General features: G+C 42.5%; 1 protein-coding gene, 1 long non-coding RNA gene and 3 other non-coding genes across 8 annotated transcripts; 4 read left to right on the forward strand and 1 right to left on the reverse strand.

Annotated features, from left to right (window-relative positions):
- Window positions 1–1,540: 1,540 nt before the first annotated feature.
- On the reverse strand, window positions 1,541–12,270 carry LOC118095892 (uncharacterized). Of its 2 annotated transcripts, none has more exons than XM_088655650.1 (2): window positions 11,886–12,270; window positions 1,541–3,004 (listed from the first exon to the last, which is right to left on the reverse strand). In XM_088655650.1, the coding sequence occupies exon 2, from the start codon at window positions 2,991–2,993 to the stop codon at window positions 1,962–1,964; it is 1,032 nt and encodes a 343-aa protein (XP_088511776.1). In that variant the 5' UTR covers window positions 2,994–3,004; window positions 11,886–12,270; the 3' UTR covers window positions 1,541–1,961. The 2 variants fall into 2 exon arrangements, with proteins under 2 accessions (XP_088511776.1, XP_034993105.3); XM_035137214.3 differs by lacking the exon at window positions 11,886–12,270 and adding an exon at window positions 5,538–8,182.
- A 3,309-nt stretch (window positions 12,271–15,579) lies between these two features.
- Window positions 15,580–20,124, forward strand: LOC118095822 (uncharacterized). Of its 3 annotated transcripts, XR_015946627.1 has the most exons (7): window positions 15,580–15,707; window positions 16,586–16,691; window positions 16,836–16,930; window positions 17,643–17,791; window positions 18,056–18,195; window positions 19,222–19,287; window positions 19,951–20,124. It is a non-coding gene; the product is annotated as an uncharacterized LOC118095822 (long non-coding RNA). The 3 variants fall into 3 exon arrangements; XR_004693826.3 differs by lacking the exon at window positions 16,836–16,930 and having other exon boundaries at window positions 15,592–15,707; XR_015946626.1 differs by lacking the exon at window positions 16,836–16,930 and having other exon boundaries at window positions 15,681–15,752.
- On the forward strand, window positions 17,869–17,945 carry LOC118095946 (small nucleolar RNA SNORD126). The gene has a single exon (XR_004693859.2). It is a non-coding gene; the product is annotated as a small nucleolar RNA SNORD126 (small nucleolar RNA).
- Window positions 18,273–18,350, forward strand: LOC118095947 (small nucleolar RNA SNORD126). The gene has a single exon (XR_004693860.1). It is a non-coding gene; the product is annotated as a small nucleolar RNA SNORD126 (small nucleolar RNA).
- Window positions 19,664–19,809, forward strand: LOC118095940 (small nucleolar RNA SNORA79). The gene has a single exon (XR_004693853.1). It is a non-coding gene; the product is annotated as a small nucleolar RNA SNORA79 (small nucleolar RNA).
- Window positions 20,125–23,536: the final 3,412 nt, after the last annotated feature.

Below are 23,536 nucleotides of genomic sequence, written 5' to 3' on the forward strand. Positions count from 1 at the left end.
TTTGCTTGTGTATCCCCTGCTTTTTGCAACGTGTGCAAATTATGATGCATAAGATGGTGCATTGAATGCTAAGGCCCCAATTTATTGCCCTGGTACAGGAATATCAACCAGTACCATCATGGGACGCGACGGAAGGCTCTGTCAGTCCGAAGACAAGAGGTGGGAATGTGGAGAGAGATTTGCTAATTGTATTATTGAGCTAAATCTGATCCTATAGTTTGCATTACCTGCATTGTATAATTCTGATTGTGTGGCTTAGCCCCCATATTCCTGGGATGCTTTTCTCCTTAAAATGCTTTTAGTGCCTCTGTGTCTCTGTGTTAAAGTGTAATGAAAACATTCGACAGCTAGACAGGATGGCCTTGCCAGAGAGCACAAGGTCTGCAGTCTGTATCAGGAGATGCTCAAGGTCTACACCAGGAGATGACGCATATATCAGGCACAAGAGGCAAGATAGATAGGAACTCAAGCCCCCACTCAAGGCTGCTTGAGGATGCTACCGGGGTAAGCATGAGTCGGCATGTGTTTATGAGAAGGACAGGATACAGATCTTCCTTATATGTAGTTGTGACCCCCTTGTGTTTATGAGAAGAACCGGACACAGGAAGATCCTTATATGGACTTGTAACTTGTGACCCCCCCTTGCGTGCGCACATTTACAGAGGAGGGGGAAAGGAGTCCAAGAAGTGTATACGAATCTTTGCAAATTTGTGTTTCTTTACTCTTGTCTTGAGCTGATCACCAAGAGTCTCTTAAATTTAAGAATTAACTTCTTTCTCTGAATTCAACCCTCGGTGTCGTTGTTGACTGTCTCTGTCCCTGCCTGGGCGCAACTTAAGGACCCTTATCAGCTAATAAGGCTACAAACACAGGACACATGCATAAGTCTCTCTGACAACCTGAACACTGTGTCTAATCTTTAGATTGGTTTTGCCGCCGCCAAATTAGTGGGGTCTTGGGTTGGGAAGGGGACTGGTTCAGGGCCCTGGACCCATCCCTGTCCTAGGCCAACTCTCAAAATTGGAGGTAACTAAAAACTATGACGTAAAAAAGTGAGGTTTTCTGACTACACCAGCATGCAGGCGGTGCTGTGGTCTAAACCACTGAGCCTTGGGCTTGCCGATCGGAAGGTCGGTGGTTCGAATCCCCATGATGGGGTGAGCTCCCATTGTTTAGTCCCAGCTCCTGCCAGCCTAGCAGTTCGAAAGCATGTCAAAGTGCAAGTAGACAAATAGGTACCGCTCTGGCGGGAAGGTAAACGGTGTTTCCGTGTACTGCTCTGGTTATATCATGCTGGCACATGACAAGAAAAAAACTGTCTGCGGACAAACGTCAGCTCCCTTGGCCAGTAAAGCGAGATGAGCACCGAAACCCCAGAGTCATTCGCGACTGGACTTAACTGTCGGGGGGCCTTTAACTTCCCCTTTTACCCCACTTCCTCAATACAAAGCTTCTGGAAAAGGAAGAAGGTTTTTGTGTCTTCTGGAAAATATATGTTGTAAATGATTTTGTCACAAGAGTGAAAAGCGCAGTGCACACATTTTTAAACCATTGATTCTTCATTTTATTTGATTTGTATAACAGCAGTGGGACAGGATCAGGAGTTCAGCAGCTACAAAGCAAAATGAAGGCACAAATTTGGCAAAGGGATTCATGGGGACCAGGAAATAGTAGCTTATCTAGAAGGCATTCAGCTTGGGTCACCTGCATCGTGCACAAACTAGGATATACTTTTCTAACTGTAGCCTAGCAAGATGTGTATGTCTATATGAGAGTATATAATATGTCTAGTAATCATTAATGTAACTTCGTGTTTAGCTTATACATCTCTATATACTACTCAGGTAACTCACCCTAAGTTTGTGGGAGCTCTATATTGTTGAAGTATAAGCCCATGGAAATCAATCAAATTTTATAATAGGAAGCCTTTGAAGGTGCCTTTTGGCCTAACACATTTCTTTTCACTTATTAGAAGGTGGCAAAGGAATATCTGTAGGTGGAGTAGAATTATCCGTAAATTTCATATCGCGGCAGAACAAGACCGTTTCCTTGCCCAAACCCAGCTGGTATTGCCATATGTACATCTTCTCCTTGGGCTTCAGGGTCACGTTAAGAGATTCTTCAATCTCAGTGGCTTCATTCCAGTCTTCCTGCTCTGTGTTGACACTCTTCCCACCATACTGAGCAGTGAGAGAGAACTGGTACTTGGCAATGGCCTCAGTGAGAGCGCCTGACTGATATGAGGCAGTCATGGATACGTTCCAGTTGTGCTCCACACTGCTCATCTTCTGCTTGTTGTATCCCACTTTCTTAGTGATCTTCTTATTCCATACAATGGGAGTGCTGGAGTCATTGGAGATGGTCTTGATAGCTTCCCATCTACCATAACATGGGCCTTGGGTAACAGCCATTCCTCCAGGGAGCATGTTCACAACATCACTATGGAAGGAGTAGGTAACAGGATCCACATTTTCATGGAAGTTGGTGCATCTATAATACTGGACTCCCCATTCATCTTGGGGTTTTACAAAGTAATAGTAATCCTTGATGCCCCAGTAATAGAGACCATCCTTGCAAGCTGGGTGAAGTGTGTATTCGACTGCATCTGCATCTTCATGCATATTAGTGACCCGACGGTAAACACCTCTTTTCTGGAAAATGATATAGAAGCATCCAAAGGCTGAGAGGTAATGGTCCCCTCCACGGCAGTTGGGATGGAGGCTGTAGACGATAGCACCTGAGTCTTCATTCATGTTGCTGACACGGCGATAGTTGTCTCCTTTGATGATGTAGAATAGGTCATCCTCATGGGCTAAGTAGTGATCTCCTCCCTGGCAAGATCTGTGCAGGCTAAACACGTTGAGGTCCTTGCCCTCTTTGAAATTGGTGGACCTCATGTAGCAGCCCAGGTCTGAGCGGACAATGTAGTAATATTCATTTACCCCACAGAAATCAACCCCTGGGGCTTTATTCTTAGGGACTATCTCTGGCATGGTGCTTGATTCTAGGAAAAGAAAGCGATGTATTCAGTTAGATCACAAGATTCCACAAATAGATCATTTATTTACTCTTTGTAATTTCTTTATTACCGTGTTTCTCATATTATAAGACATGTCTTATATTTATTTTTTCCTCAAAAAAACACACTATGGCTTATTTTCAAGGGATGTCTTATTTTTTTCCTCCTCCTCCTGCCGCGGCCAGCATTGCTGCTGCGCCTATCACTATGTCTTATTTTCGGGGTATGGCTTATATTCCTTGAATGCTTAAAAATCCTGCTATGGCTTATTTTATGGGTATGTCTTAAAATATGAGAAACAGGGTATTTATGATAATAATGAAGTTTCAATGCTTTAACACAATATACCTGCGAGTGCCAAATAGAATTCCAAAGGTAAATGATTACTAATTAATTGTGAGGTGCTTTGAAAGAAAAACCTAACATCTTCTGCTTCTCAAGACATGTTTCTCTATCTATTTCTCTCTCCATCTGATAGGAGACCCACCCACCCACCCTCTGCTGCCGTCTTTACAGCGCTCAAGCAGCGCCATCAGCAAACCGACCGGCGGCACATGGGCAAACTGATCGGTGGCGCATGTGCAGCGCCGCTCAAGCGCCATACGGTGTACCCTAACCCTCCACCGCCACTGCAGCCGCGAGCAAAGGATCCCATCGCCATACATACGGTGTGCATGCATGCGTGGTATGTAGCGGAACACATGTGGTATATACTGTAGTGGCATATGCGCTGGTGGGTGGTTTGCCCTGCCCCCCCCCGCCCCTGGTGCCTGTTCTCCTTCCGTCGCCACTGGTCTTCCCAAAGGCTTTAGGGATTGGTATCTTTGGTCCCTCCAGCGACCCCAAACTCCCTTTCTTTACTCACTCTCTTCTAAATGTCAAGAAACACCTTGCAGGGAGAGATCATGATGTGATCCAGAGGCAGCATTCTCATTCCTACCAGATTCTCAACTCATATGCAACCTCTTGAGTTTGGAAGGGGCCCATGGGTATCTTTGAGAATGCTCTCTGTTTCCGTGGGTTGTGCTCAAAAGAACCAGATAGGACTGGAAGGGGCCTCTGGGTAGGGGAAGGATTCAGCAACAGAGAAGTCAGAGCTCCCTGGAACATTTATTTTGTAAATAGTTCCTAAATCTTATATTAGGAACATCCATCCCGACCTCCAGATCTTTTTCAGAATGCAATCCTATTACAAACTGAGTGTTTCTTGAATAGCAATGAGTAGGGCTGCTTTGTAATGCTTTACAATTGTTATATATTTCTTTTCTCTTTATTTCGGTTTCTTTATGTTTTGAAATTTTTAGTTCTTGATGTTTTTGATGTTTATGTTATCATTTTTGTTATATTTTGTAACATTTTAAAAAGTGGAAATAAATATCTATTTTAAAATTATTATTATTTTTTAAAAAAAACCATGAGTAGGGCTGCGTAAAGTCACTAGGAGACAATGGCTATCCCAATGCTTTGTGACAATTTATTTCATGGGGGAGTTTTGCATTGTGTGGAAATGCGTATTCTTTTGCCTATGCACTGACTCTGCTGTGAGTCTATTTTAATTAGGACCTCTTCAGCTCTAGAGTTATGCAGCAGAAGAGGGAGAGAGAAATAGCCACTTCTTTAGTGTCATGCATAATCTTATAAACTTCTATTATGCCCCTCTTTTTATATTCCTGAATCAAAAACACCCAAATGGTGGAGTTTAGTGGCTGATCAGACCACCAGCCCTTGTTGTGCAGAGTGAGGAAGAGCCCCAAGAACACAGGATCTATACCTCACTCTAAGGTTTTTATTTCAGCAATAACAGTACAAGTTAAATGAAGTTCCTTTTAATAATGCAACCAGTCTACTAAAACAAACCATGTATTCCAGCAGCAGAGTTTGAATTTAAAAATGACATTCATGCATACTCAAGAACACTTTCCTCTGCCGAGCTGTAGCAAGATCCCAAGGTGTTCCAGGCACTCGCCCAGTGCTCCTTTGGAGAATTGAAGACATGGTAGAGACTGTCATAGCTTTAAGAAATATGATTTATACACTTATTTAAACCTTCAGTCTGCATGGAGGGAGTGCAGGTCTTACAGCAAGGGGATCCTCCACCCGCGACTGCGGAGGCGCGATGGCGGTGGGCACCCAGGGGTGGCAGGGCAAGGCCCCCCATGGGGAGCCTTGTCACCCCTCCTCAGAGATGGCACTCAGGGCGGGGGGCCCTCAACCCCCTTCAAGGTCTGTTGCAGGAATACATGGTCTGTTTTAGTAGACTGGTTGTTGGATTATTAAAAGGAACTTCATACCAATGACAAACTTAGTTGGTCTCTAAGGTGCTACTGGAAGGAATTTTTTTATTTTGTTTCGACTACGTCAGACCAACATGGCTACCCACCTGTAACAATTAAAAAGTAGCTAGACTGCAGGTCTAAAAATGTTAGACTGCAGGTCCAAAAGAAGCACCCTCTCCCTTATGCCCCAGAGTCGAAACTAGTCACTCTCTGCTCCTGCCCAGTAGCCCTCCAAGACTTACCGGTTTTCGCACAGATGGTTTTGTAAGAGGTGACAGCTGCTTCTCTTGGTGGAGAATGAGGGAAATGTGTGAACAGTTACTGTTTATATAGGATACAAGGGGCTATTGGTTAATGAGAAACTACACACTGCTCCACCTACTTTGGAACTAAAAACACATTTATTGGTTTTTCCAGAAGATAAGCAGAGACAACAACCACAAGAAAACCCTCCCACTCCCCTTCTCAGAGTGCAGAGTCTTCCAGAACCAAAAATATAGCACCAGCGGAACTTAGCATATCTACCATTTTCTAGTGTTGTGGTCAAACAAATGAACTGTTCCATAATATTTCATGTGATGCTGGTGGACACAAACCATGTTCAGTGGATTGTGTATATTCAATAAAATCAAACCATTTCGTAAGAAATGAATATCCCTCCGCCCTCGGTATGATGTTCTCATTGTACTGCAGTTAGTTTTTCCATAAGGGTTAAATCCCAGGTCTGTAAAATCCATGCTTCAAATATATCCGAATTAAGTTCTCTCCAGTAAGTGCTCTTCCTCTCCTCCAAAACCTTTGGCTAATTAAACAACCTATAGCCTTTTAAATTGGGGTGTGTATTGTTTTGTTTATTAGTATGTCATGTAGTTTTCTGATTTTATGAAGTGAACTGTCCCGTGATCTTAGGATGACGGCTGATATAGAGTTTTAATAAATAATAATAATACCTGAATGCATTTTTACACATGTATGCTGTGGCCATATTTGGAATACTTAGTTCTCAACCCCTCTTCTCACATTATTGGGGGACCTAATGAGGTAATCTTGCCATTAATTGTATTAAGTTTGAATGGATTCATGTACCAGTGCTGTGGAACTTTCAACAAATTTTATTAGGTTCAAACTGATGTTGAAGCAAAAGGAGGACCAGATCAGGGACAACTGAAATTCTATTTGAATCTGATGAGTTGGAATAGACCTAGGAGGCCACCTGCTACAACCTACTGCTAGATGCATGATTTGCAGCCACAGTCCCAGACTCTGCTTAAACACCCCCAACAAAGCTGGACTATATTCCCCATGGGGAAAGGGATATGAAATAATCTGATATGGGTATGGATAAAGCTACTGTGAGTGTGTGTTGCCCTGGGCAAAATAAAGCAACTAACAAATTGACTTATTTTGCATCTTCTGTTGCTTGTCCCTGAGAGATTTACTGGGTGAACAACTGACCCCTTCCAAGGAATATAATATTGTGTTTGATCAGTTTTGAAAGCAGTTTGCCTTGTGACTTTTGAGGGGATATTTACTGAGACCTTTTGTGCGCAGCCATGCAACCACTGCTGTTCTAATTAATTTCCTATCTCAGCTATGATGGGAAGAGCAAAATTCAGATCTGAAGCTGCTTATCTCATTGTGTGCATAAACCGACACAGTCTTTTCTCCCATACAGCACTGGAAGGGGCAGATAAACTTACTTGCCCACCCACCCCTTCCAAGGAATATAATCTTGTGTTTGACAGCATGGGCGTACCCAGCATGGGGCAGCTGCCCCACCCTAGAGAAGCAAAAAAAAGTGGGGGAAAGCTCCTGCGCAGCAAAAAAACCAGCCGGCAGCGGAGAGCGGAGTTGCAGTGTTCATCCTCAGTGTGGACCATTCCCTGGGACAGGGAAGGATTGCAGGGTCACCTCTGTTGGTTTTTGCATCGTAAAGGTTCCCTCTAAGTCCCTTTCTAGCCAGCAGCTAAATCACTCTAATCCTAGTTTCTTTGTTTCCCTGATCTCCGTGCCGTCCTGTGTTGGGCTGAACTGCTGCTTAAGGGCTTGGCAGTTTCTAGCCAGCAGCTAAATTACCCTAATCCTAGTTTCTTTGTTTCCCTGATTGCAGTGCAATACCCCCTCTTTGTGCATAGCCTTGGGCCCTTTTATTAGATTTATTTTGGCTCTTTCACCCCTGCTACCACGTTTTCCTCCCCGGTTTAGATTCTTGGGTTGCTGTCCTGCCGCAAGCTAAACTAGCTCTGGGGCTGGTGTTTTCAGGGTCCTTTTACCGGTACCTCTGCTGTTTAAATTCCTGGCTCTTCTCCACTCAGAGGTTTGTGTTCCATTGAGTGCGTGAGACTGAACTGAGGGGTGTGTGTGTTGTTTTACTGTTGTGTGTGGGCTGTGCTGTTACTGTGTTTGGTGTGTTCAGCGTGTAGGGAAGGCTGAGTGTAAAACACCTCATCCTCCTCTCCCCGCCCACGCTCCTTTGGTGCTCCCCAGCCTCTTTGATAGCCGCTTCTAATTTGGAGTCGGCTTAGAGGGGACTGCTGCCTGTCTGCCCCCCCACCCAGCTTCCTACCTTTAAAAAACCCTTAACTGTGAGCTGCTGTCCTCACGTGGGTGTCCTAAGGGGCTGAGTGTGTGTGCTAAAGGTCAAGGAGTGTTGCCAGGACAATCGTTTCTCAACAACAAGCCCCTGCTGTGTGTTTCTTAATTGTGATCTGCTATAGGCCTTGCAGGCTAAGCTGCCCCTTGATTGCTTCCATTCATTACCTGCTGATTTAATGAAGATTGGCATAGTTTACGTTGCTATGATATTGAGGCTTCCACTGCCCCTTTTGATTTGATACTTTGTGGCTACATTATAAATACTGCTGGTACTCCTGACTTTGTGTTGTCTGTATGAGGGACCTGGTGTTGTTACCTCAGATCAGGGGTTCCCAACAAAATTTTCTCGAGGACCCCTCATCGAGCCGCTATTGTGACAAGGACCCCCATTAATTCCTAATCCTAAAATTAAAAAGTGAGAGCCAAATTAAGAGTCTTTTTATATTTTATATTTATACGTTTTTTACAGTTACAACAGAGTACTCCATCAGTATACAGTTAGTTTTAATTTTCAGTTCTTAATGAGATGAGTTAAATCTGTCCTTTGAGTCCATTATTTCTGAAATATTAGGTTCCAAACTTGAAACTTTCACTCTGAAATCCGACCGCATGTCGAGCCGATTCCTATATTTGTTTTTCATGAAACACATGGAAGAAAATGCTTGCTTTGTTTACAAACACTACTGTTTTGCAAAGAGGCAGCGCATGCCAGGGAGGAGGGAGGGGAATGGAGAAGACAGGGTACCTGCGCAGTAGCGCACAAATGAAGCCGACGCACGCAAAGCATCTTGGGGAGGTGAGCGTTAGTAGAATGCGTGCGCTGCCTCTTTGCAAAACAGACTCTGCGCTAGACTCTGCTCATGCAGGAAGCGGCCAAAACAAAAAATCTGTTATCATACGAAATATATTTAATATATTTTTTATTCTAATAGCATCTTGCGGACCCCTCTGGCATAGCGGTGTGTTCGTTCCAAGTCTCTGGTCCAATCCCTGTGTCCCTGGGGCACATGCGCAGTAGCCCAGGGACACACGGGACAGCTTGGACGCAGGGACAACTTGCAAATTATTATATAGGATAAAATTTTGGTTTCATTCGCCTTTTCCATGCTGAAATGTCACAACCTGGATGACCATGGCTTGCTCCCCCCCCCCGCCTAGATTTGTTCCTGGGTACGCCCATGTTTGACAGGCTGATAAGTTTTGAAAGCAGTTTGCCTTGTGACTTTAGGGAATGGCTGTTTGAGAAACAAAAGATCAAGATTTTGCTGAAAACCAATGCTAGTTTGAATGCTCAGTGTGGCTAAAACACCTATATCCACCACTGCTGTGCTTCCTCACAAAGAGAAGCTCTTTGCACCTCTCCCTTCTTCACAACATATGAGAGAGTGGGCCTTCAATACTCAAGCCCCATTAAATGAAGAGGCTGAACCAGTTGATTTTGAGGGGATATTTACTGAGACCTTTTGTGGGCAACCATGCAACGACTGCTGTTCTAATTAATTTCCTATCTCAGCTCCTGGTGGGAAGAGCAAAATTCAGATCTGAAGCTGCTTATCTCATTGTGTGCATAAACCGACACCGTCCTTTCTCCCATACAGCACTGGAAGGGGCAGATAAACTTACTTGCCTACCCTCAACCTCAGTAGTTAACGCTCCACTCTACAGCAATAGTACTATAGTGCCAGACTGTTGAGGTTCAGAGCTAGGGAGGGAAGTACATATCTATGGGGGCTGTGGGGGAAGAGAAGAGATTTCCCAATTCTTTATTCCCCCTCGGATTTTCTTGTGGCATCTGATATGTTCCTTGTAACACCAACGTGTCCAGGAGGTCCACATTGTTAATACCAGATGAGCACCCCTGCTTGGGATCCCCTTGCTGTAAGACCTGCACTCCCTCCATGCAGACTGAAGGTTTAAATATGTGTATAAATCATATTTCTAAAAGCTACGACAGTCTCTACCATGTCTTCAATTCTCCAAAGGAGCCCTGGGCGAGTGCCTGGAACACCTTGGGATCTTGCTACAGCTCAGCAGAGGAAAGTGTTCTTGAGTATGCATGAATGTCATTTTAAAATTCAAACTCTGCTGCTGGAATACGTGGTTTGTTTTAGTAGACTGGTTGCATTATTAAAAGGAACTTCATTTAACTTGTACTGTTATTGCTGAAATAAAAACCTTAGAGTGAGGTATAGATCCTGTGTTCTTGGGGCTCTTCCTCATTCTGCACAACAAGGGCTGGTGGTCTGATCAGCCACTAAACTCCACCATTTGGGTGTTTTTGATTCGGGAATATAAAAAGAGGGGCATAATAGAAGTTTGTAAGATTATGCATGACACTAAAGAAGTGGCTATTTCTCTCCCCCTCTTCTGCTGCATAACTCTAGAGCTGAAGAGGTCCTAATTAAAATAGCCTGACAGCAGAGTCAGTGCATAGGCAAAAGAATACACATTTCCACACAATGCAAAACTCCCTCATGAAATAAATTGTCACAAAGCATTGGGATAGCCATTGTCTCCTGGTGACTTTACGCAGCCCTACTCATTGCTTTTAAAAAAAATAGTAATTTTAAAATAGATCTTTATTTCCACTTTTTAAAATGTTACCAAATATAACAAAAATGATAACATAAACATCAAAAACATCAAGAACTAAAAATTTCAAAACATAAAGAAACCGAAATAAAGAGAAAAGAAATTTATAACAATTGTAAAGCATTACAAAGCAGCCCTACTCATTGCTATTCAAGAAACACTCAGTTTGTAATAGGATTGCATTCTGAAAAAAGATCTGGAGGTCGGGATGGATGTTCCTAATATAAGATTTAGGAACTATTTACAAAATAAATGTTCCAGGGAGCTCTGACTTCTCTGTTGCTGAATCCTTCCCCTACCCAGAGGCCCCTTCCAGTCCTATCTGGTTCTTTTGAGCACAACCCACGGAAACAGAGAGCATTCTCAAAGATACCCATGGGCCCCTTCCAAACTCAAGATGTTGCATATGAGTTGAGAATCTTGTAGGAATGAGAATGCTGCCTCTGGATCACATCATGATCTCTCCCTGGAAAGGTGTTTCATGACATTTAGAGGAGAGTGAGTAAAGAAAGGAAGTTTTGGTCGCTGGAAGGACCAAAGATACCAATCCCTAAAGCCTTTGGGAAGACCAGTGGCGAAGGAAGGAGAACAGGCACCAGGGGCGGGGGGGGCAGGGCAAACCACCCACCAGCGCATGCGCATGTGCCACTATATACCACGTGTGTGCCGCTACATACCACACATGCATGCACACCGTATGTATGGCGATGGGATCCTTTGCTCGCGGCTGCAGCGGCGGTGGAGGGTTAGGGTACACCGTATGACGCTTGAGCGGCGCTGCACATGCGCCACCAGTCGGTTTGCTGATGGCGCTGCCTGAGCACTGTACAGCAGAGGGTGCAGCCGTGAGCAGAGGATCCTCCACCCGCGACTGCGGAGGCCCGATGGCGGTGGGCACCCAGGGGTGGCAGGGCAAGCCCCCCCATGGGGTGCCTTGTCATGCCTCCTCAGAGATGGCACCCGGGGCGGGGCCCCCTCAACCCCCTTCAAGGTCTGTTGCAGGAATACATGGTCTGTTTTAGTAGACTGGTTGTTGGATTATTAAAAGGAACTTCATTTAACTTGTACTGTTATTTCTGAAATAAAAACCTTAGAGTTTACAATTATAACCTTTATTATTATAAAGAAGTAGAAACCAATATCTGAAGAAGTGTGCATGCACACAAAAGCTCATACCAATGACAAACTTAGTTGGTCTCTAAGGTGCTACTGGAAGGATTTTTTTTATTTTGTTTCGACTACGTCAGACCAACATGGCTACCCACCTGTAACTATAAAAAAGTAGTTAGACTGCAGGTCTAAAAATGTTAGACTGCAGGTCCAAAAGAAGCACCCTCTCCCTTATGCCCCAAAGTCGAAACTAGTCACTCTCTGCTCCTGCCCAGTAGCCCTCCAAGACTTACCGGTTTTCGCACAGATGGTTTTGTAAGAGGTGACAGCTGCTTCGCTTGGTGGAGAATGAGGGAAATGTGTGAAACTACACACTGCTCCACCTACTTTGGAACTAAAAACACATTTATTGGTTTTTTCAGATGATAAGCAGAGACAACAACCACAAGAAAACCCTCCCAACTCCCCTTCTCAGAGTGCAGAGTCTTCCAGAACCAAAAATATAGCAGCAGCGGAACTTAGCATATCTACCATTTTCTAGTGTTGTGGTCAAACAAATGAACCGTTCCATAATATTCCATGTGATGCTGGTGGACACAAACCATGTTCAGTGGATTGTGTATATTCAATAAAATAAAACCATTTCGTAAGAAATGAATATCCCTCCGCCCTCGGTATGATGTTCTTGTTGTACTGCAGTTAGTTTTTCCATAAGGGTTAAATCCCAGGTCTGTAAAATCCATGCTTCAAATATATCCGAATTAAGTTCTCTCCAGTAAGTGCTCTTCCTCTCCTCCAAAACCTTTGGCTAATTAAACAACCTATAGCCTTTTAAATTGGGGTGTGTATTGTTTTGTTTATTAGTATGTCATGTAGTTTTCTGATTTTATGAAGTGAACTGTCCCGTGATCTTAGGATGAAGGGTGATATAGAGTTTTAATAAATAATAATACCTGAATGCATTTTTACACATGTATGCTGTGGCCATATTTGGAATACTTAGTTCTCAGCCCCTCTTCTCACATAGAGGATATTGGGGGACCTAATGAGGTAATCTTGCCATTAATTGTATTAAGTTTGAATGGATGCATGTACCAGTGCTGTAGAATTTTCAACTAATTTTATTAGGTTCAAACTGATGTTGAACAAAAGGAGGACTTTTTGCAAGGGCTGCAGATCAGGGACAACTGAAATTCTATTCGAATCTGATGAGTTGGAAGAGACATAGGAGGCCACCTGCTACAACCTACTGCTAGATGCATTTGGGGAGGAGCACCAGGAGGAGATGTAGCTTGGGGGTCGCTTAACACCATAATCTTCAACATTTTCTGAGGGAAAGAGGGGCACCCTACCATACTCTCTTCCGGTGAGAGTACTCCTTAATTTTCCTACATCTTTAAAAGATGTGGTTATTGAATTCAGTTTTGTTCCCGGTGAAGAGTTTGTGTAGCACAGTAGTCTGCTTTAACCAGTGCACATGGTGGCAGGACTGTATATGCATTACTATACCACCCAACTGCCGGTTTGTTTAGTCCAGGTACGTAAAAAGGCTGCACCAAACAAACCTCAACATTTTCTTCAAACCCAAGAAAAATGATATTAGTATAAGACATGTAATTAGAATAGAAATTTTAAAAAATTCAAGCAAATAAGTGTAATAACTACCATAATAAAACACTGCTATAATTATATATAATAAAATTTTGGTTTCATTCACCTTTTCCGTGCTGAAATGTCACAACCTGGATGACCATGGCTTGCCACCCCCCTAGATTTGTTCCTGGGTACACCCATGTGTACTAGTGTACAAATCCCTGAATACTTTACGTCCAGTATACTTCAGAGATAGCCTGAGGTATCTCTGAGATCACTGGGGGAGCATGATTAGTGCTTCTCTATGGACCACAAGCATGTCTTGTGTCAACAAGGAGTTGTGCCTTCAGTGCAACTTCCTCTCGCAAGAAGTTAGGCAGACACTCTCCCTACTGAGTTTCAGAGGTCTCTTCAAAACTCTTTTATTTCAGGAGGCCTTTGGATCCTGAAGGCATCTCAGACGGTTAAAATGGTCACTGCCAGTGGTTGTCATTCTTTCCAGTGAGAGAGATTTTAAATTCTTTAGACTTTAAATTTTGGAATTTTAAGTGATGTTTTAAGTTGTGCATATTGTACATTTAATTGTAACAGGCCACTTGAGACCTATGATGTGGAAAGTGGGATGTGATTTCTTAAAATAATAATAATAAAAAGGAATAGATAGAAATTTCATCGATTCAAAGAATCAGAAGCCAGGAGAAAAATGTATGTGCAGTGGCAGGCAAGCCTAATGAGGAAGAGCATGACACAACCAGGGGCTACTACTAGAAAGGCCTCTTCTCTTGTTGCCACTCTCAGCACCTCCTTTGGACAGAGAAGGGCTTCAAGGTGTGGGGAGACTCCCAAGGGCCCCCCAAATATGCTTTATTTTAAACCAATAATATCCCCTCTCACAACACCTTTAAAAGGGTATCGGATGTCAACCAGCCAATGGCCTGGTTTAAGAGGAACGCTATTGCCTGGATTCTAAGGCTGTATAATGAAGGCACTAGCTGAACCTCCCTGGGGAGAGCACTCCACAAATGGGGAGCCACTACAGAAAAGGCCCATTCCCATCTGCCACCCTCCAGACCATTCGTGGACATGTTGAGCTTTTTTTTAGGAGATGCAACAGAATTGTTGAGCTTCAATTTGTTGGCTCTCATTTAGTTCATTACTTAGCAAAGGCAAGGCTCTGCACATCCAGTGCCTCACCTGCAGATATAGAACTGTGATGATGATGATGATGCATTTTGCATCTTCTGTTGCTTGAACCTGGGAAGGGTCAGTTTAATTGGCTTAAATTGGTCATACAGTTAACCTTGTAGCCTTATCACATCAGTCATTGCCACTACTGTATGTTGTTTTGGGGCTTCCAGGCAGCATCTTGCTGACCATTGTGGACACAACTATAAATTGACCTTTGGTCTAGAAGATCCAGCAGGGCTCACTTTATGTTAACACCCCCAAGGTCAAATTAACTGGTCTTTGAATGCATCAGAATGCTATATTTTAAAATGTGCACAAACAACAGAACTGGAACAACATTTTTGTCTTAGATACTAAAAACAAGAAAAGAAGCAACACAACATATAAGACTGACACATAGAACTCATGGTTTGTGTTAGTCCATGCCTAGGGCCTTGCTTCATAAGAAAACAATAACTAAATGAATTCATTTGAAACAACATTTATGATTAAGTCAATTTTCCAGAGCAGTATGGAGTTGCTGTAAGAACAATACAAACATCTGGGGTATTGCTATTTAGATATTTGCCAACATGACTAATCTAATCTAATCTTGAGACATTATTGAATTGTGGGGTTTGAAAAGTTTCTAGATGTGGCAACCGGTCCTTGAGTGCATCAGAATGCTATATTTTGAAATGTGCACAAACACCAGAACTAGAACAACTGTTTTGTCTTAGATCTCTGCCCCTTCTTTCCTTGTCCTATAAAAACCACCCCAACCCAGACTGAAACTCTGACTAAATTAATTTAAACTACCGTACTATCTAGCAGGCTCTTATATTATGATCTATGCTGTGCTAAGCTGTTTAGAAGAAAGGCAGGGTGGAAATTTAACAATAAATGCCAATAAAACTGCTGTCTATCATGCATTAAGAATATAATGAAAATGCTGTTAAGATGATTATTTTTTGTCTTTCTGGGAAACTACCGCAGGCACTCACACAGCTATGATTGCAGCTGTGTACAAAAAAAGCAAATTCCAGCTACCAGTTTGACCCTTAGAGTGCTTATGGAAAGTAATCACTCTTTACAATCTGTATCCTTCTTCTTGGGTACGGTAGAATGGTGCAGCAAAGCCAAGGAAAGGCCTTATTAGCGCCACCTACTTGCAGCAGTAAGATCACGACTCGTTCACAGTCTTTCACTCAAATTGTATTCTTGCGTTGGTGTTACAAAAGCGCCTAGTCTCTCGAGAGGTGATTGGCTTCCCTTCTCAGCCAATACCAAGGCAGTCTGCAGTATTTCCTGGCCCGCCTACCTTCTTCCTCTGTCCTGCAGTTCCATGGCGCTGGGTAAGCATTTGTCGTTTCTGCTATCGAATCCATTCTTAATCTTAGGTTAGTTCTTGCCATCCGTTCTTGTTACGTCTTTGGAAAGAGTCACGGTACAGGTGGGGGTTGGGTTGCTAGATTTTTTGCTTTCAGATCGTTTGCATCCCACTCTAGCATTATTGCTCGTGAGTATGCTCTTCACTGCTTCCAAAGCAGCATGGTACTGTCCGATTACTACGCCATTGAAAGCGTTTTCGGTGCCTAGTATTTCCCCGTGAAAAACATCCTAGTGGAAATCAAGGCTCGCTCTTCTGTCCCCTTCCCCAGAGACCACGTGTTCATTTTCTTAATTGCGTCGGTGTGATACGAAATGAAATGCGGGATACATGTTGAAGATGAAGCTTTCGGGTTTGGGGCGGGTGGAAACTGGGCACGCTCAGGCGAAAGGAGTTTTCTTCTGGCCCATTGAGTTGGGAATGAGAGAGAAAAAACTTCACCGTAGGTCTTTCCAGGGAGGCAAGAAATCTAGCAAAGTTTTCTACACTAGGAAACTTAATACTGCACCATGTGATGTTCCTGTTGATGGGTGGTGTAGAAATTCTTTTAGTGCAAAAATAGAATAAAAGATTTAAGTGTGAGTTTGCTTAGGCCTGTTCTGCATTAAAAACAATTCCCAAGAAATAGCAAAAAGAAGCCCAAAGGTTCTTAAGGGCCTGGTATGAGAGAATGCAATTAACACTCTGGCCTTAGAAGGCAATACTTTTTAAGCCTTTATGTATTCTCGTGTTCTTCCTCCACTTTACATTACTGACTTAATTGGAGCCAAACGTCTCTGAATGAGAGTTGAGGCTTGCTTGTGTGCTCCTTTAATGCTCTCCCTTTCTCTCTGCTTTCTGCAGTCTGCGGGAAAATGGACGGCTCCTACCTGAAGCATCTGCATCATCAAAGCAGTGCTTCTGGAATGCCCTCATCTGGAGTTAATCTTATGGTTTTCCATGCATTTGGGTAAGTCTTTTGTGAAGGGGAGTTCTTGTGCCTCTGATTTTGCACTGTGAAAGTATGTGTTTAATGCATTTAAATATCACTCCATTTTCCAAGGAGCTTAAGGTGACATATGCTGTTTCTCCCTGCCCCACTTTATCCTCACAGCAACCCTATGAGGTTAGGCTGAGGAGAGAGAGAGTGAGTGACCTTCATGGCAGAGTGGAGTTTTGAACCCTTGCAACTTCTTGGTTTGGTAGGACGTATGTAGTCCTAGGGATCTTTTATGCAAGTGTATTCTGTAAATATTATTTATTAAATTTGTATATTGCCCTTCATTCGTAGATCTCTGGGCAGTTCACAACATAAAAATACAAGCTAAAAACACAAAACGCATACATAATAAGAACAAAGAAAAATCAGCAACTATCTTCAGAGGCAGCCCTGCATATAAATAAGAATGTCAAATTGAACTTGCATGTGGTACACATTTATTTACAGCATTTGTAGCTCTGTACAAACGCCTGTGTACTTAACTGACAAAAGGCTGAGAGGCACATAAAGATGATGTGGATTACTTCCATTTAAAAGTACAGAATGGTAAAATGGAGAAATTGGTTCAAGGGTTTTTTTTGTATTTTGAATAGAAGTTCAGCGATTAAAAAATTGAATGTGTTAGTCTCATACCTAAAAGGGGGGGGGGAGGAATAAACCCATTAGTTATGGTGCTAGAAACCTCTAGCCTCATTAGACTTGGCCTGATTGTTAATAGCACATGTTTCTGCTGGAGAAGGGCAGTTATTAATTTGCCCATGCTCTGCCTAACAACTTCCAGTTTTCTGCTTTTCAGTATAGTCATTGAATTGTGTGCACATATTGCTAAGAAAAGGACAATATGATGATACATTGCCCATATCTGCAACTTTTAGGCTGCCAAAGTTATGTTCAGTTCATAATAGTGGTTTTCTTTCATAGAGCATGGGTTTGAGAAGCATCAAATATTTCTTCTGAAAAATTCTTGAAAGGGAACCGTTGCGGTCAGAGATGGGCTGAACAAATTCAGGAAATTCCTAGGTTTTCTGGAAGTCATGGAGTTTGGCCCATTTGGTGATAATGAGAAAAAGGTATGATCTTTGTTTCTCTTGAAGTAAGAATTTGAGGTATCTTGGTTGCTAAGTAGGAGGTGGCTAGAGACTTGGGGAGCCTGTTATGATGAATTGCATGTTCTGTCCGTGTTTCACCTGATTACCCTGATTATGCACATGCTCTGAGCGGATCTCTCTTTGGCACAAGTGATATTTCTATTAAAATGCTGTGTGTATTTCTACTTCAGGATATTGTTGCCAGACAGATGCAAACAGTAATAACAACTAGTGGTTGTATTTCAGAGAGCATGCGTTTGGAGGAAAATGAACACCAAATACTTCTGAAGAGTTGCGCAGAGTGAGCAGCTGTAATACAAAATGAACTGAACAAACACTGAAAATACTAGGATTTCTGGAAGTTGGAATTTGATATTGAGAAAAAGGTATGATCTTGGTTTCTCTTGAAGTAAGAAATTCAGGTATCTTGGCTGCTAAGTAAGAGATGGCAAGAGACTTGGGGAGCCTGTTATGATGAACTGCATGTTCTGTCCGTGTTTCACCTGATTAACCCTGATTATGCACATGCTCTGAGCAGATCTCTCCTTGGCACAAGCGATATTTCCATAAAAATGCTGATTGTATGTTTTCTTCTCAAGACTTGCTGTTATTTAGATAACAGAAATAGCATAGCAACCTATTGCAACAATACCTGAATGTCTTGTTTATCTTATAGAAGATCTGCCATTCTTTTTTATAAGGTTAATTAAATATATTGATCTAGGCATATATGTGAACTCAAGAGTTACTTCCCTCAAAGTGTTAGTCATACTTCTCTAAAATGGTAAGGATGACCATTTATTTGGACCAATTAGATTAAATCTGGTTTGCAAGCTTTCAGTTACTGAATTCTTCCTCAAACTGGAAGTTGTACCAGGTCATGGTCCTTAGCTCTTCTCACCTCCCCAAAACTTCAGCTGAACATAAGCAAGAGCACCAAGGCATCAAGGGGTGTAAAAGAAAAAAACATTTAAGTTTTGACTGGTGCTTGGTTTGTGGTGGCTCATTTTCCTGCAGGGAGGAGGGGATCCCTCAGATGGGTTGTCCTTCCCGCTCACTCCACTCGGCAGGAATATGCAAACTTGAGTTCTTCCTATCTTGTGATGGGAGGGTGAACCCTCCAGTTTCCTGCCTTGCTCCTGTGTAGGTCAGGTGACAGTGGCCTTCTATCATCCTCTTAGGAAGACAGCTTGGGAGGTTTGCTTGATTTTGCACTGTATAGACAAAGAAAAACACCTAGCCAATAGAAATTAGACAGTGGAATAAAATTTAAATTGTCTGTATGGAGACATGACACACTAACCCACTCCAAGGTAACCAAATTTTGAACAGTAGAGAGGGAAGCAAGAAGCACAATCTGATTTAAAGAAGGATGCTTGCTAACTAAAGATCTGCCACTTTTGCTTCTATAGGACTGATGATTCTAAAGAGATGAGACAGCAATGGTCTACATTCCCCATCCTGAGCCTCTACAAAATGTAAGGACTGAAGCTTTTTCTCTCGCCACTTAGCAGAAGACATTTGCATCCAAACCACTCATTACTGTCTTGTAAGAAGTTGCTGTTTATATAGTAGAATTTATCTTTCATAATATGAAATCTAATGGGCACGATTCAAACAAACAAACCAGGCAGTGTCAGTGCCTCTAAAGCACCTTTGGCCCTCCAGATGTTTTCAGACTCCAGCTAGCATGACCAGCGGCTAAGGGATTATGGGAGTTAAAAGTCCGACATCCTCAGGAGGGTAACAGGTTCTTTAAAAGGAGTGGGTCATCAAAATAATAGTGGAGAGTTGAAGTATAAATATGGGTGGGTGGCGTAGGGATTAGTAAGTGTGCTCAAAAGTGTAAATGCATGATGACTGTTCCTCTTGCTGTCGCAAGCCATAGACAGTGAGATTTTGTGTCATCAAATATTAAAGCTGGCCTTTCTTCACTCAATGTGCCTTTGGATGGGTTGGCTGTCTGTTAGCACTATTGAATTTTGCGGGGCCAGACATTTGAAAAACAAATGTGAAGCTTTAAAACGTGACCCAGCAAGCCAAAAGGAGTTTTTTAATGGAATAACGTGAGCTGTGATTGCCTAGCTTTTTAACAGGAAGCTTGAATTCACATTTCTAAATGTTTAAATCATTTTCCACAGGTTTGTTGGACACAGGCATTAAAGTGAGAACAGTATTTACCTGTTTCAACATGGGAAAAAGTGGTACAGAAGATGGATGAATTTCCTGTAGCATGTGAAAACAAGATAGTGGCTCTTTACTGTCTCTTGAGTGTTATATGTGTGACCACCAACAATAAAAAATTTGTCCTAATATTTAAGTTGTAGTTCATTATCGTCCACATTTACTAAGTGGAGTATATGTTGAATACCTTTTGAAATTGTGTACAATTCATATTAAGAAATAGTCAAGTTTCAGATGTTCACAAATTCGTTGCCAGAGTATAGTTACATCAATATGGTTATGGAAAACAAAGTGTCACATATCTGAAGATGGGTGAGCAAGTGTACATGGAAAATAGTTGCATCCAGCACATGTTGTATCTCTGGTCTCCTCCCTATCTGACTCTGAGAAAAAGCTGTTTTCCAAAACCAACATTTGGAGGTAAAAGCTCCATCTTGATGCCATAAACCTGCTTTGTTCACCCTCACCCAAAATACATAGTTGTGAACAGGGTACTTTCTTTTTTACAAATTCACAAGTCATTGCAACTTTGAAAACAAAGGATCTTCCAGTGTGTGTTGCATTTGGTCAGATCCATTGGAATTATTGGACCTTAATCAGATATGTCCCTTAATCTCAGTGGGTTTTCTCTTGAATATAACAATGTAGCCAATGACAAAGTTTTGCATTTAAATTGACATTTTAATTTTAAAGCCTTGTCAAAGCATATGACATCTTGTACAGTTGTTACATCTTGGCAGTATTCATAGTAACAAAGTATATTAGAGATACAACATATCAAGTGGCTAGTTTAGATGCAAACCCTAAGACAAGGCCATGAGGAGACGACGCCTACACAGGTTTGTAGCAGGATAGGATCTGAATTGGTCTAAATGGAGACTGATTTGAATTTAAGTGTGCTGCTGGAATAATGTTCCTGACAAAACCAAGGAAACACTTTGGAATTGCAACACACAGTACAATATTGGTTTATGTATATCTAGTGTTGGGTTGGTGAAAATGTAAACATGGCTTGTGCGCAGTGAGCTGTAATGGAGTGTTTTATTTGGATGGGAGCAGTGTCACCTGCATATCTAAAATAAGCCTTTATAAAATTGAAAGGGCTCATGATTTGTCCAAAACTGCTGTGTCCTAAAATATTCCACTGTGAAGAGTTGTCACTAAGTTCAGCCATTTGGTAGCCTACTGCAATTATCTACCATGAGGCTTCATGTAAACTGAGACAGACACAAGAATCCAGAGTCTTCTGAATATTACCAGCCTCTGGCTAAGCTATAGCAAAAGGGTGCATAGCTTTGCCTGGAATAAAAGGAGCATCAACATTGGGCTGTGTATATACATGATACCTTTACGGCCCATAACACTTTTTTTGTGACTTGCAAATGGTGGTTTTTAGTACAGTACTAGAGCTGGGAGGTGCAAAGAAATGTTATGAATACAGAGTTCACTTTGAACAAGGCTGATGGGACAGGAAACTTGAAACTTACTCGTTGGCTGTGGCTTCTAGAGTTACATTTAAAAAAAAATACTAGGCTCGGGAACAATTCTGATGGACCTTGAAAACTTGCACTGGTGATTGGATTTTGTCTGACTAATAAAGTTCCTTTTACTGCCATTCCATACAATAGTTTTGGCACTTGAAGTTGCCTTAAATGGATTACGTACTGCATGGGGGCGAGAGAGGCAGTGCCTTAAAACGCTTTTCCTTTTCACTGCCCAGCTATTCTTTAGTACTGTATATAAAACAAATGGAGCAACCACACCAAGCTGGGATTCGTAGGGCTGGGGAGGTGCATGAGTGCTTTCTCTCTGTGTGTTTGTCTTTGTGTGCGCAAACCAACCATTTTTTGGTTGTCGGCAGAACTCCGGCTTGCAACTTTTATAATTCCCTGGATGGCACGTGAGGGGCAAAGCAACGCATTTTAATTTTTGTGACGAGGACGTGGAGAGGTACAGCTTCAAAAACAGTAACAAACACAACAGTTCCGTGCTTGACCAGCGATATGCCCCTAGCGCTTCGCATTCCTATCCACTTTTCCCCCTCTCCCGCCCCTCGCCTTCTTTAGCGTCTCAGGGGAAACGTTGGCGAAAAGAGCGGGTATTAAAAGTAGGTTTGAAGAGCGGCGCGAGCTCCGGCCGTTGGAGACGCGGGGGCGGGAGCTGAACAGTTGGCAGGGCGGGGAACCAATCAAGTGAGGCGGCGCGTGAGCAACTTCCCTTTTCCCCCCACCTAGGCGTTCTACAAATTTCCCGCCTTTTCTTCGATGTCTATCTCCACCCCCCCCAATCGCCCATCTTTCTAACTCCCATTTGTAAATGACTGCCTCACAAGCCTACGTACTCATGTCAGTAAAATACCTCGTTCGAAAGTGCTCGAAGTATTACGTCACAAAAGCATCAACTTCCTGGCTTATTTTCTTTTAAAACAGCAGGGTTTTGTTTGTTTTTGCCCCACACACCCCATAGCTACTCGCTGAACTTTTATTGTTTACTCAAGACTGCCACTTTTTGTTCACTCCGTGACAGCTGTGGGGCAGGCTGAAATACATCAGGTTAATCTTATCTAGTCGATGGATGTTATTAGGGCTTTCCAAAGGCATTTTCTGGCCGGCTGCTGTGAGAAAAAGGATGCTGGACTAGACTAGACGGGGCTGCTTGGTCTGATCCAGCAGGATTTTATGTTCCTTGAAGGGAAATTCAAACTCTGTTAAATTTCTGGGACTTGCCTCCCACTATAAGAAAAATGAACAATGGGTAGTGTTTTAGTATTGAACTGATGTGTTGCGAATAAAAAGTAGGCTTAATGTGTTTTTTTAAAAAAAACTTTATAAATATTGTTAAAGCCCTAAAAAATTCCTCTGTGGATGGGCATAGGGCGTGGAGGGTGAAGAGCATTCTTTCCTTCAAAGAATTCTGGGCACTGTTATTTGTTAGAAAGTGCAACTGTAGGGAAAAGCACAGTGCCTAGAATTCTTCAAGGGGGAGAACAATAGAATTGCAGAGTTGGAAGAGACAATGTGTTTCAAATATGCTTTAAAAGGTGAACTGACTGATTGGTCTCTTGGCTGTTTTGCACTCCTTGGGCTGTATCTACTCAGAGTAGGCCCACTGAAATTAATGGAATTTAGTATGGGTTGTATCCAGTGCTCTCCCCCCCCCCCAGAAAATTGGTGCCTGTACTTGCCATGAAGTTGTTACAGTAAGTGTCACACTTTTGAGTAACCCAATGATAAGAAAGCACTGGTTGTATTCAACATCATTGTTCTACATGTGCAACAAAACTTCCCTCTCCTCAGCAGCCCCCTGTGCATCCTCAAAGCCCATTCTGGAGGATCTCTGGAGATTTTGGGGGTGCGTGAGAGGAAGGGGAAGTCCTATTGCATGAGTGGAACTTGACAGATACAACCCTTGGTCCATTAGTTTCACTGAGATTATTCCAAGTCTGAATAACGGATACAACTCCTTTTGTGACCCCCCCCTCTAAAATTGGTAATATATCCCCCCTTTTGAACTCACTGACAGTAAAGAAAATACTACGGATTG

The sequence above is a fragment of the Zootoca vivipara genome, chromosome 12, assembly GCF_965207765.1.
Source record: "Zootoca vivipara chromosome 12, rZooViv2.hap1.1, whole genome shotgun sequence".
Lineage (NCBI taxonomy): Eukaryota > Metazoa > Chordata > Lepidosauria > Squamata > Lacertidae > Zootoca > Zootoca vivipara.

Coding starts and splice junctions, on each gene's coding strand:
- LOC118095892 (XM_088655650.1), bottom strand. CDS start 2,993: ATGCCAGAGATAGTCCCTAAGAATAAAGCCCCAGGGGTTGATTTCTGT.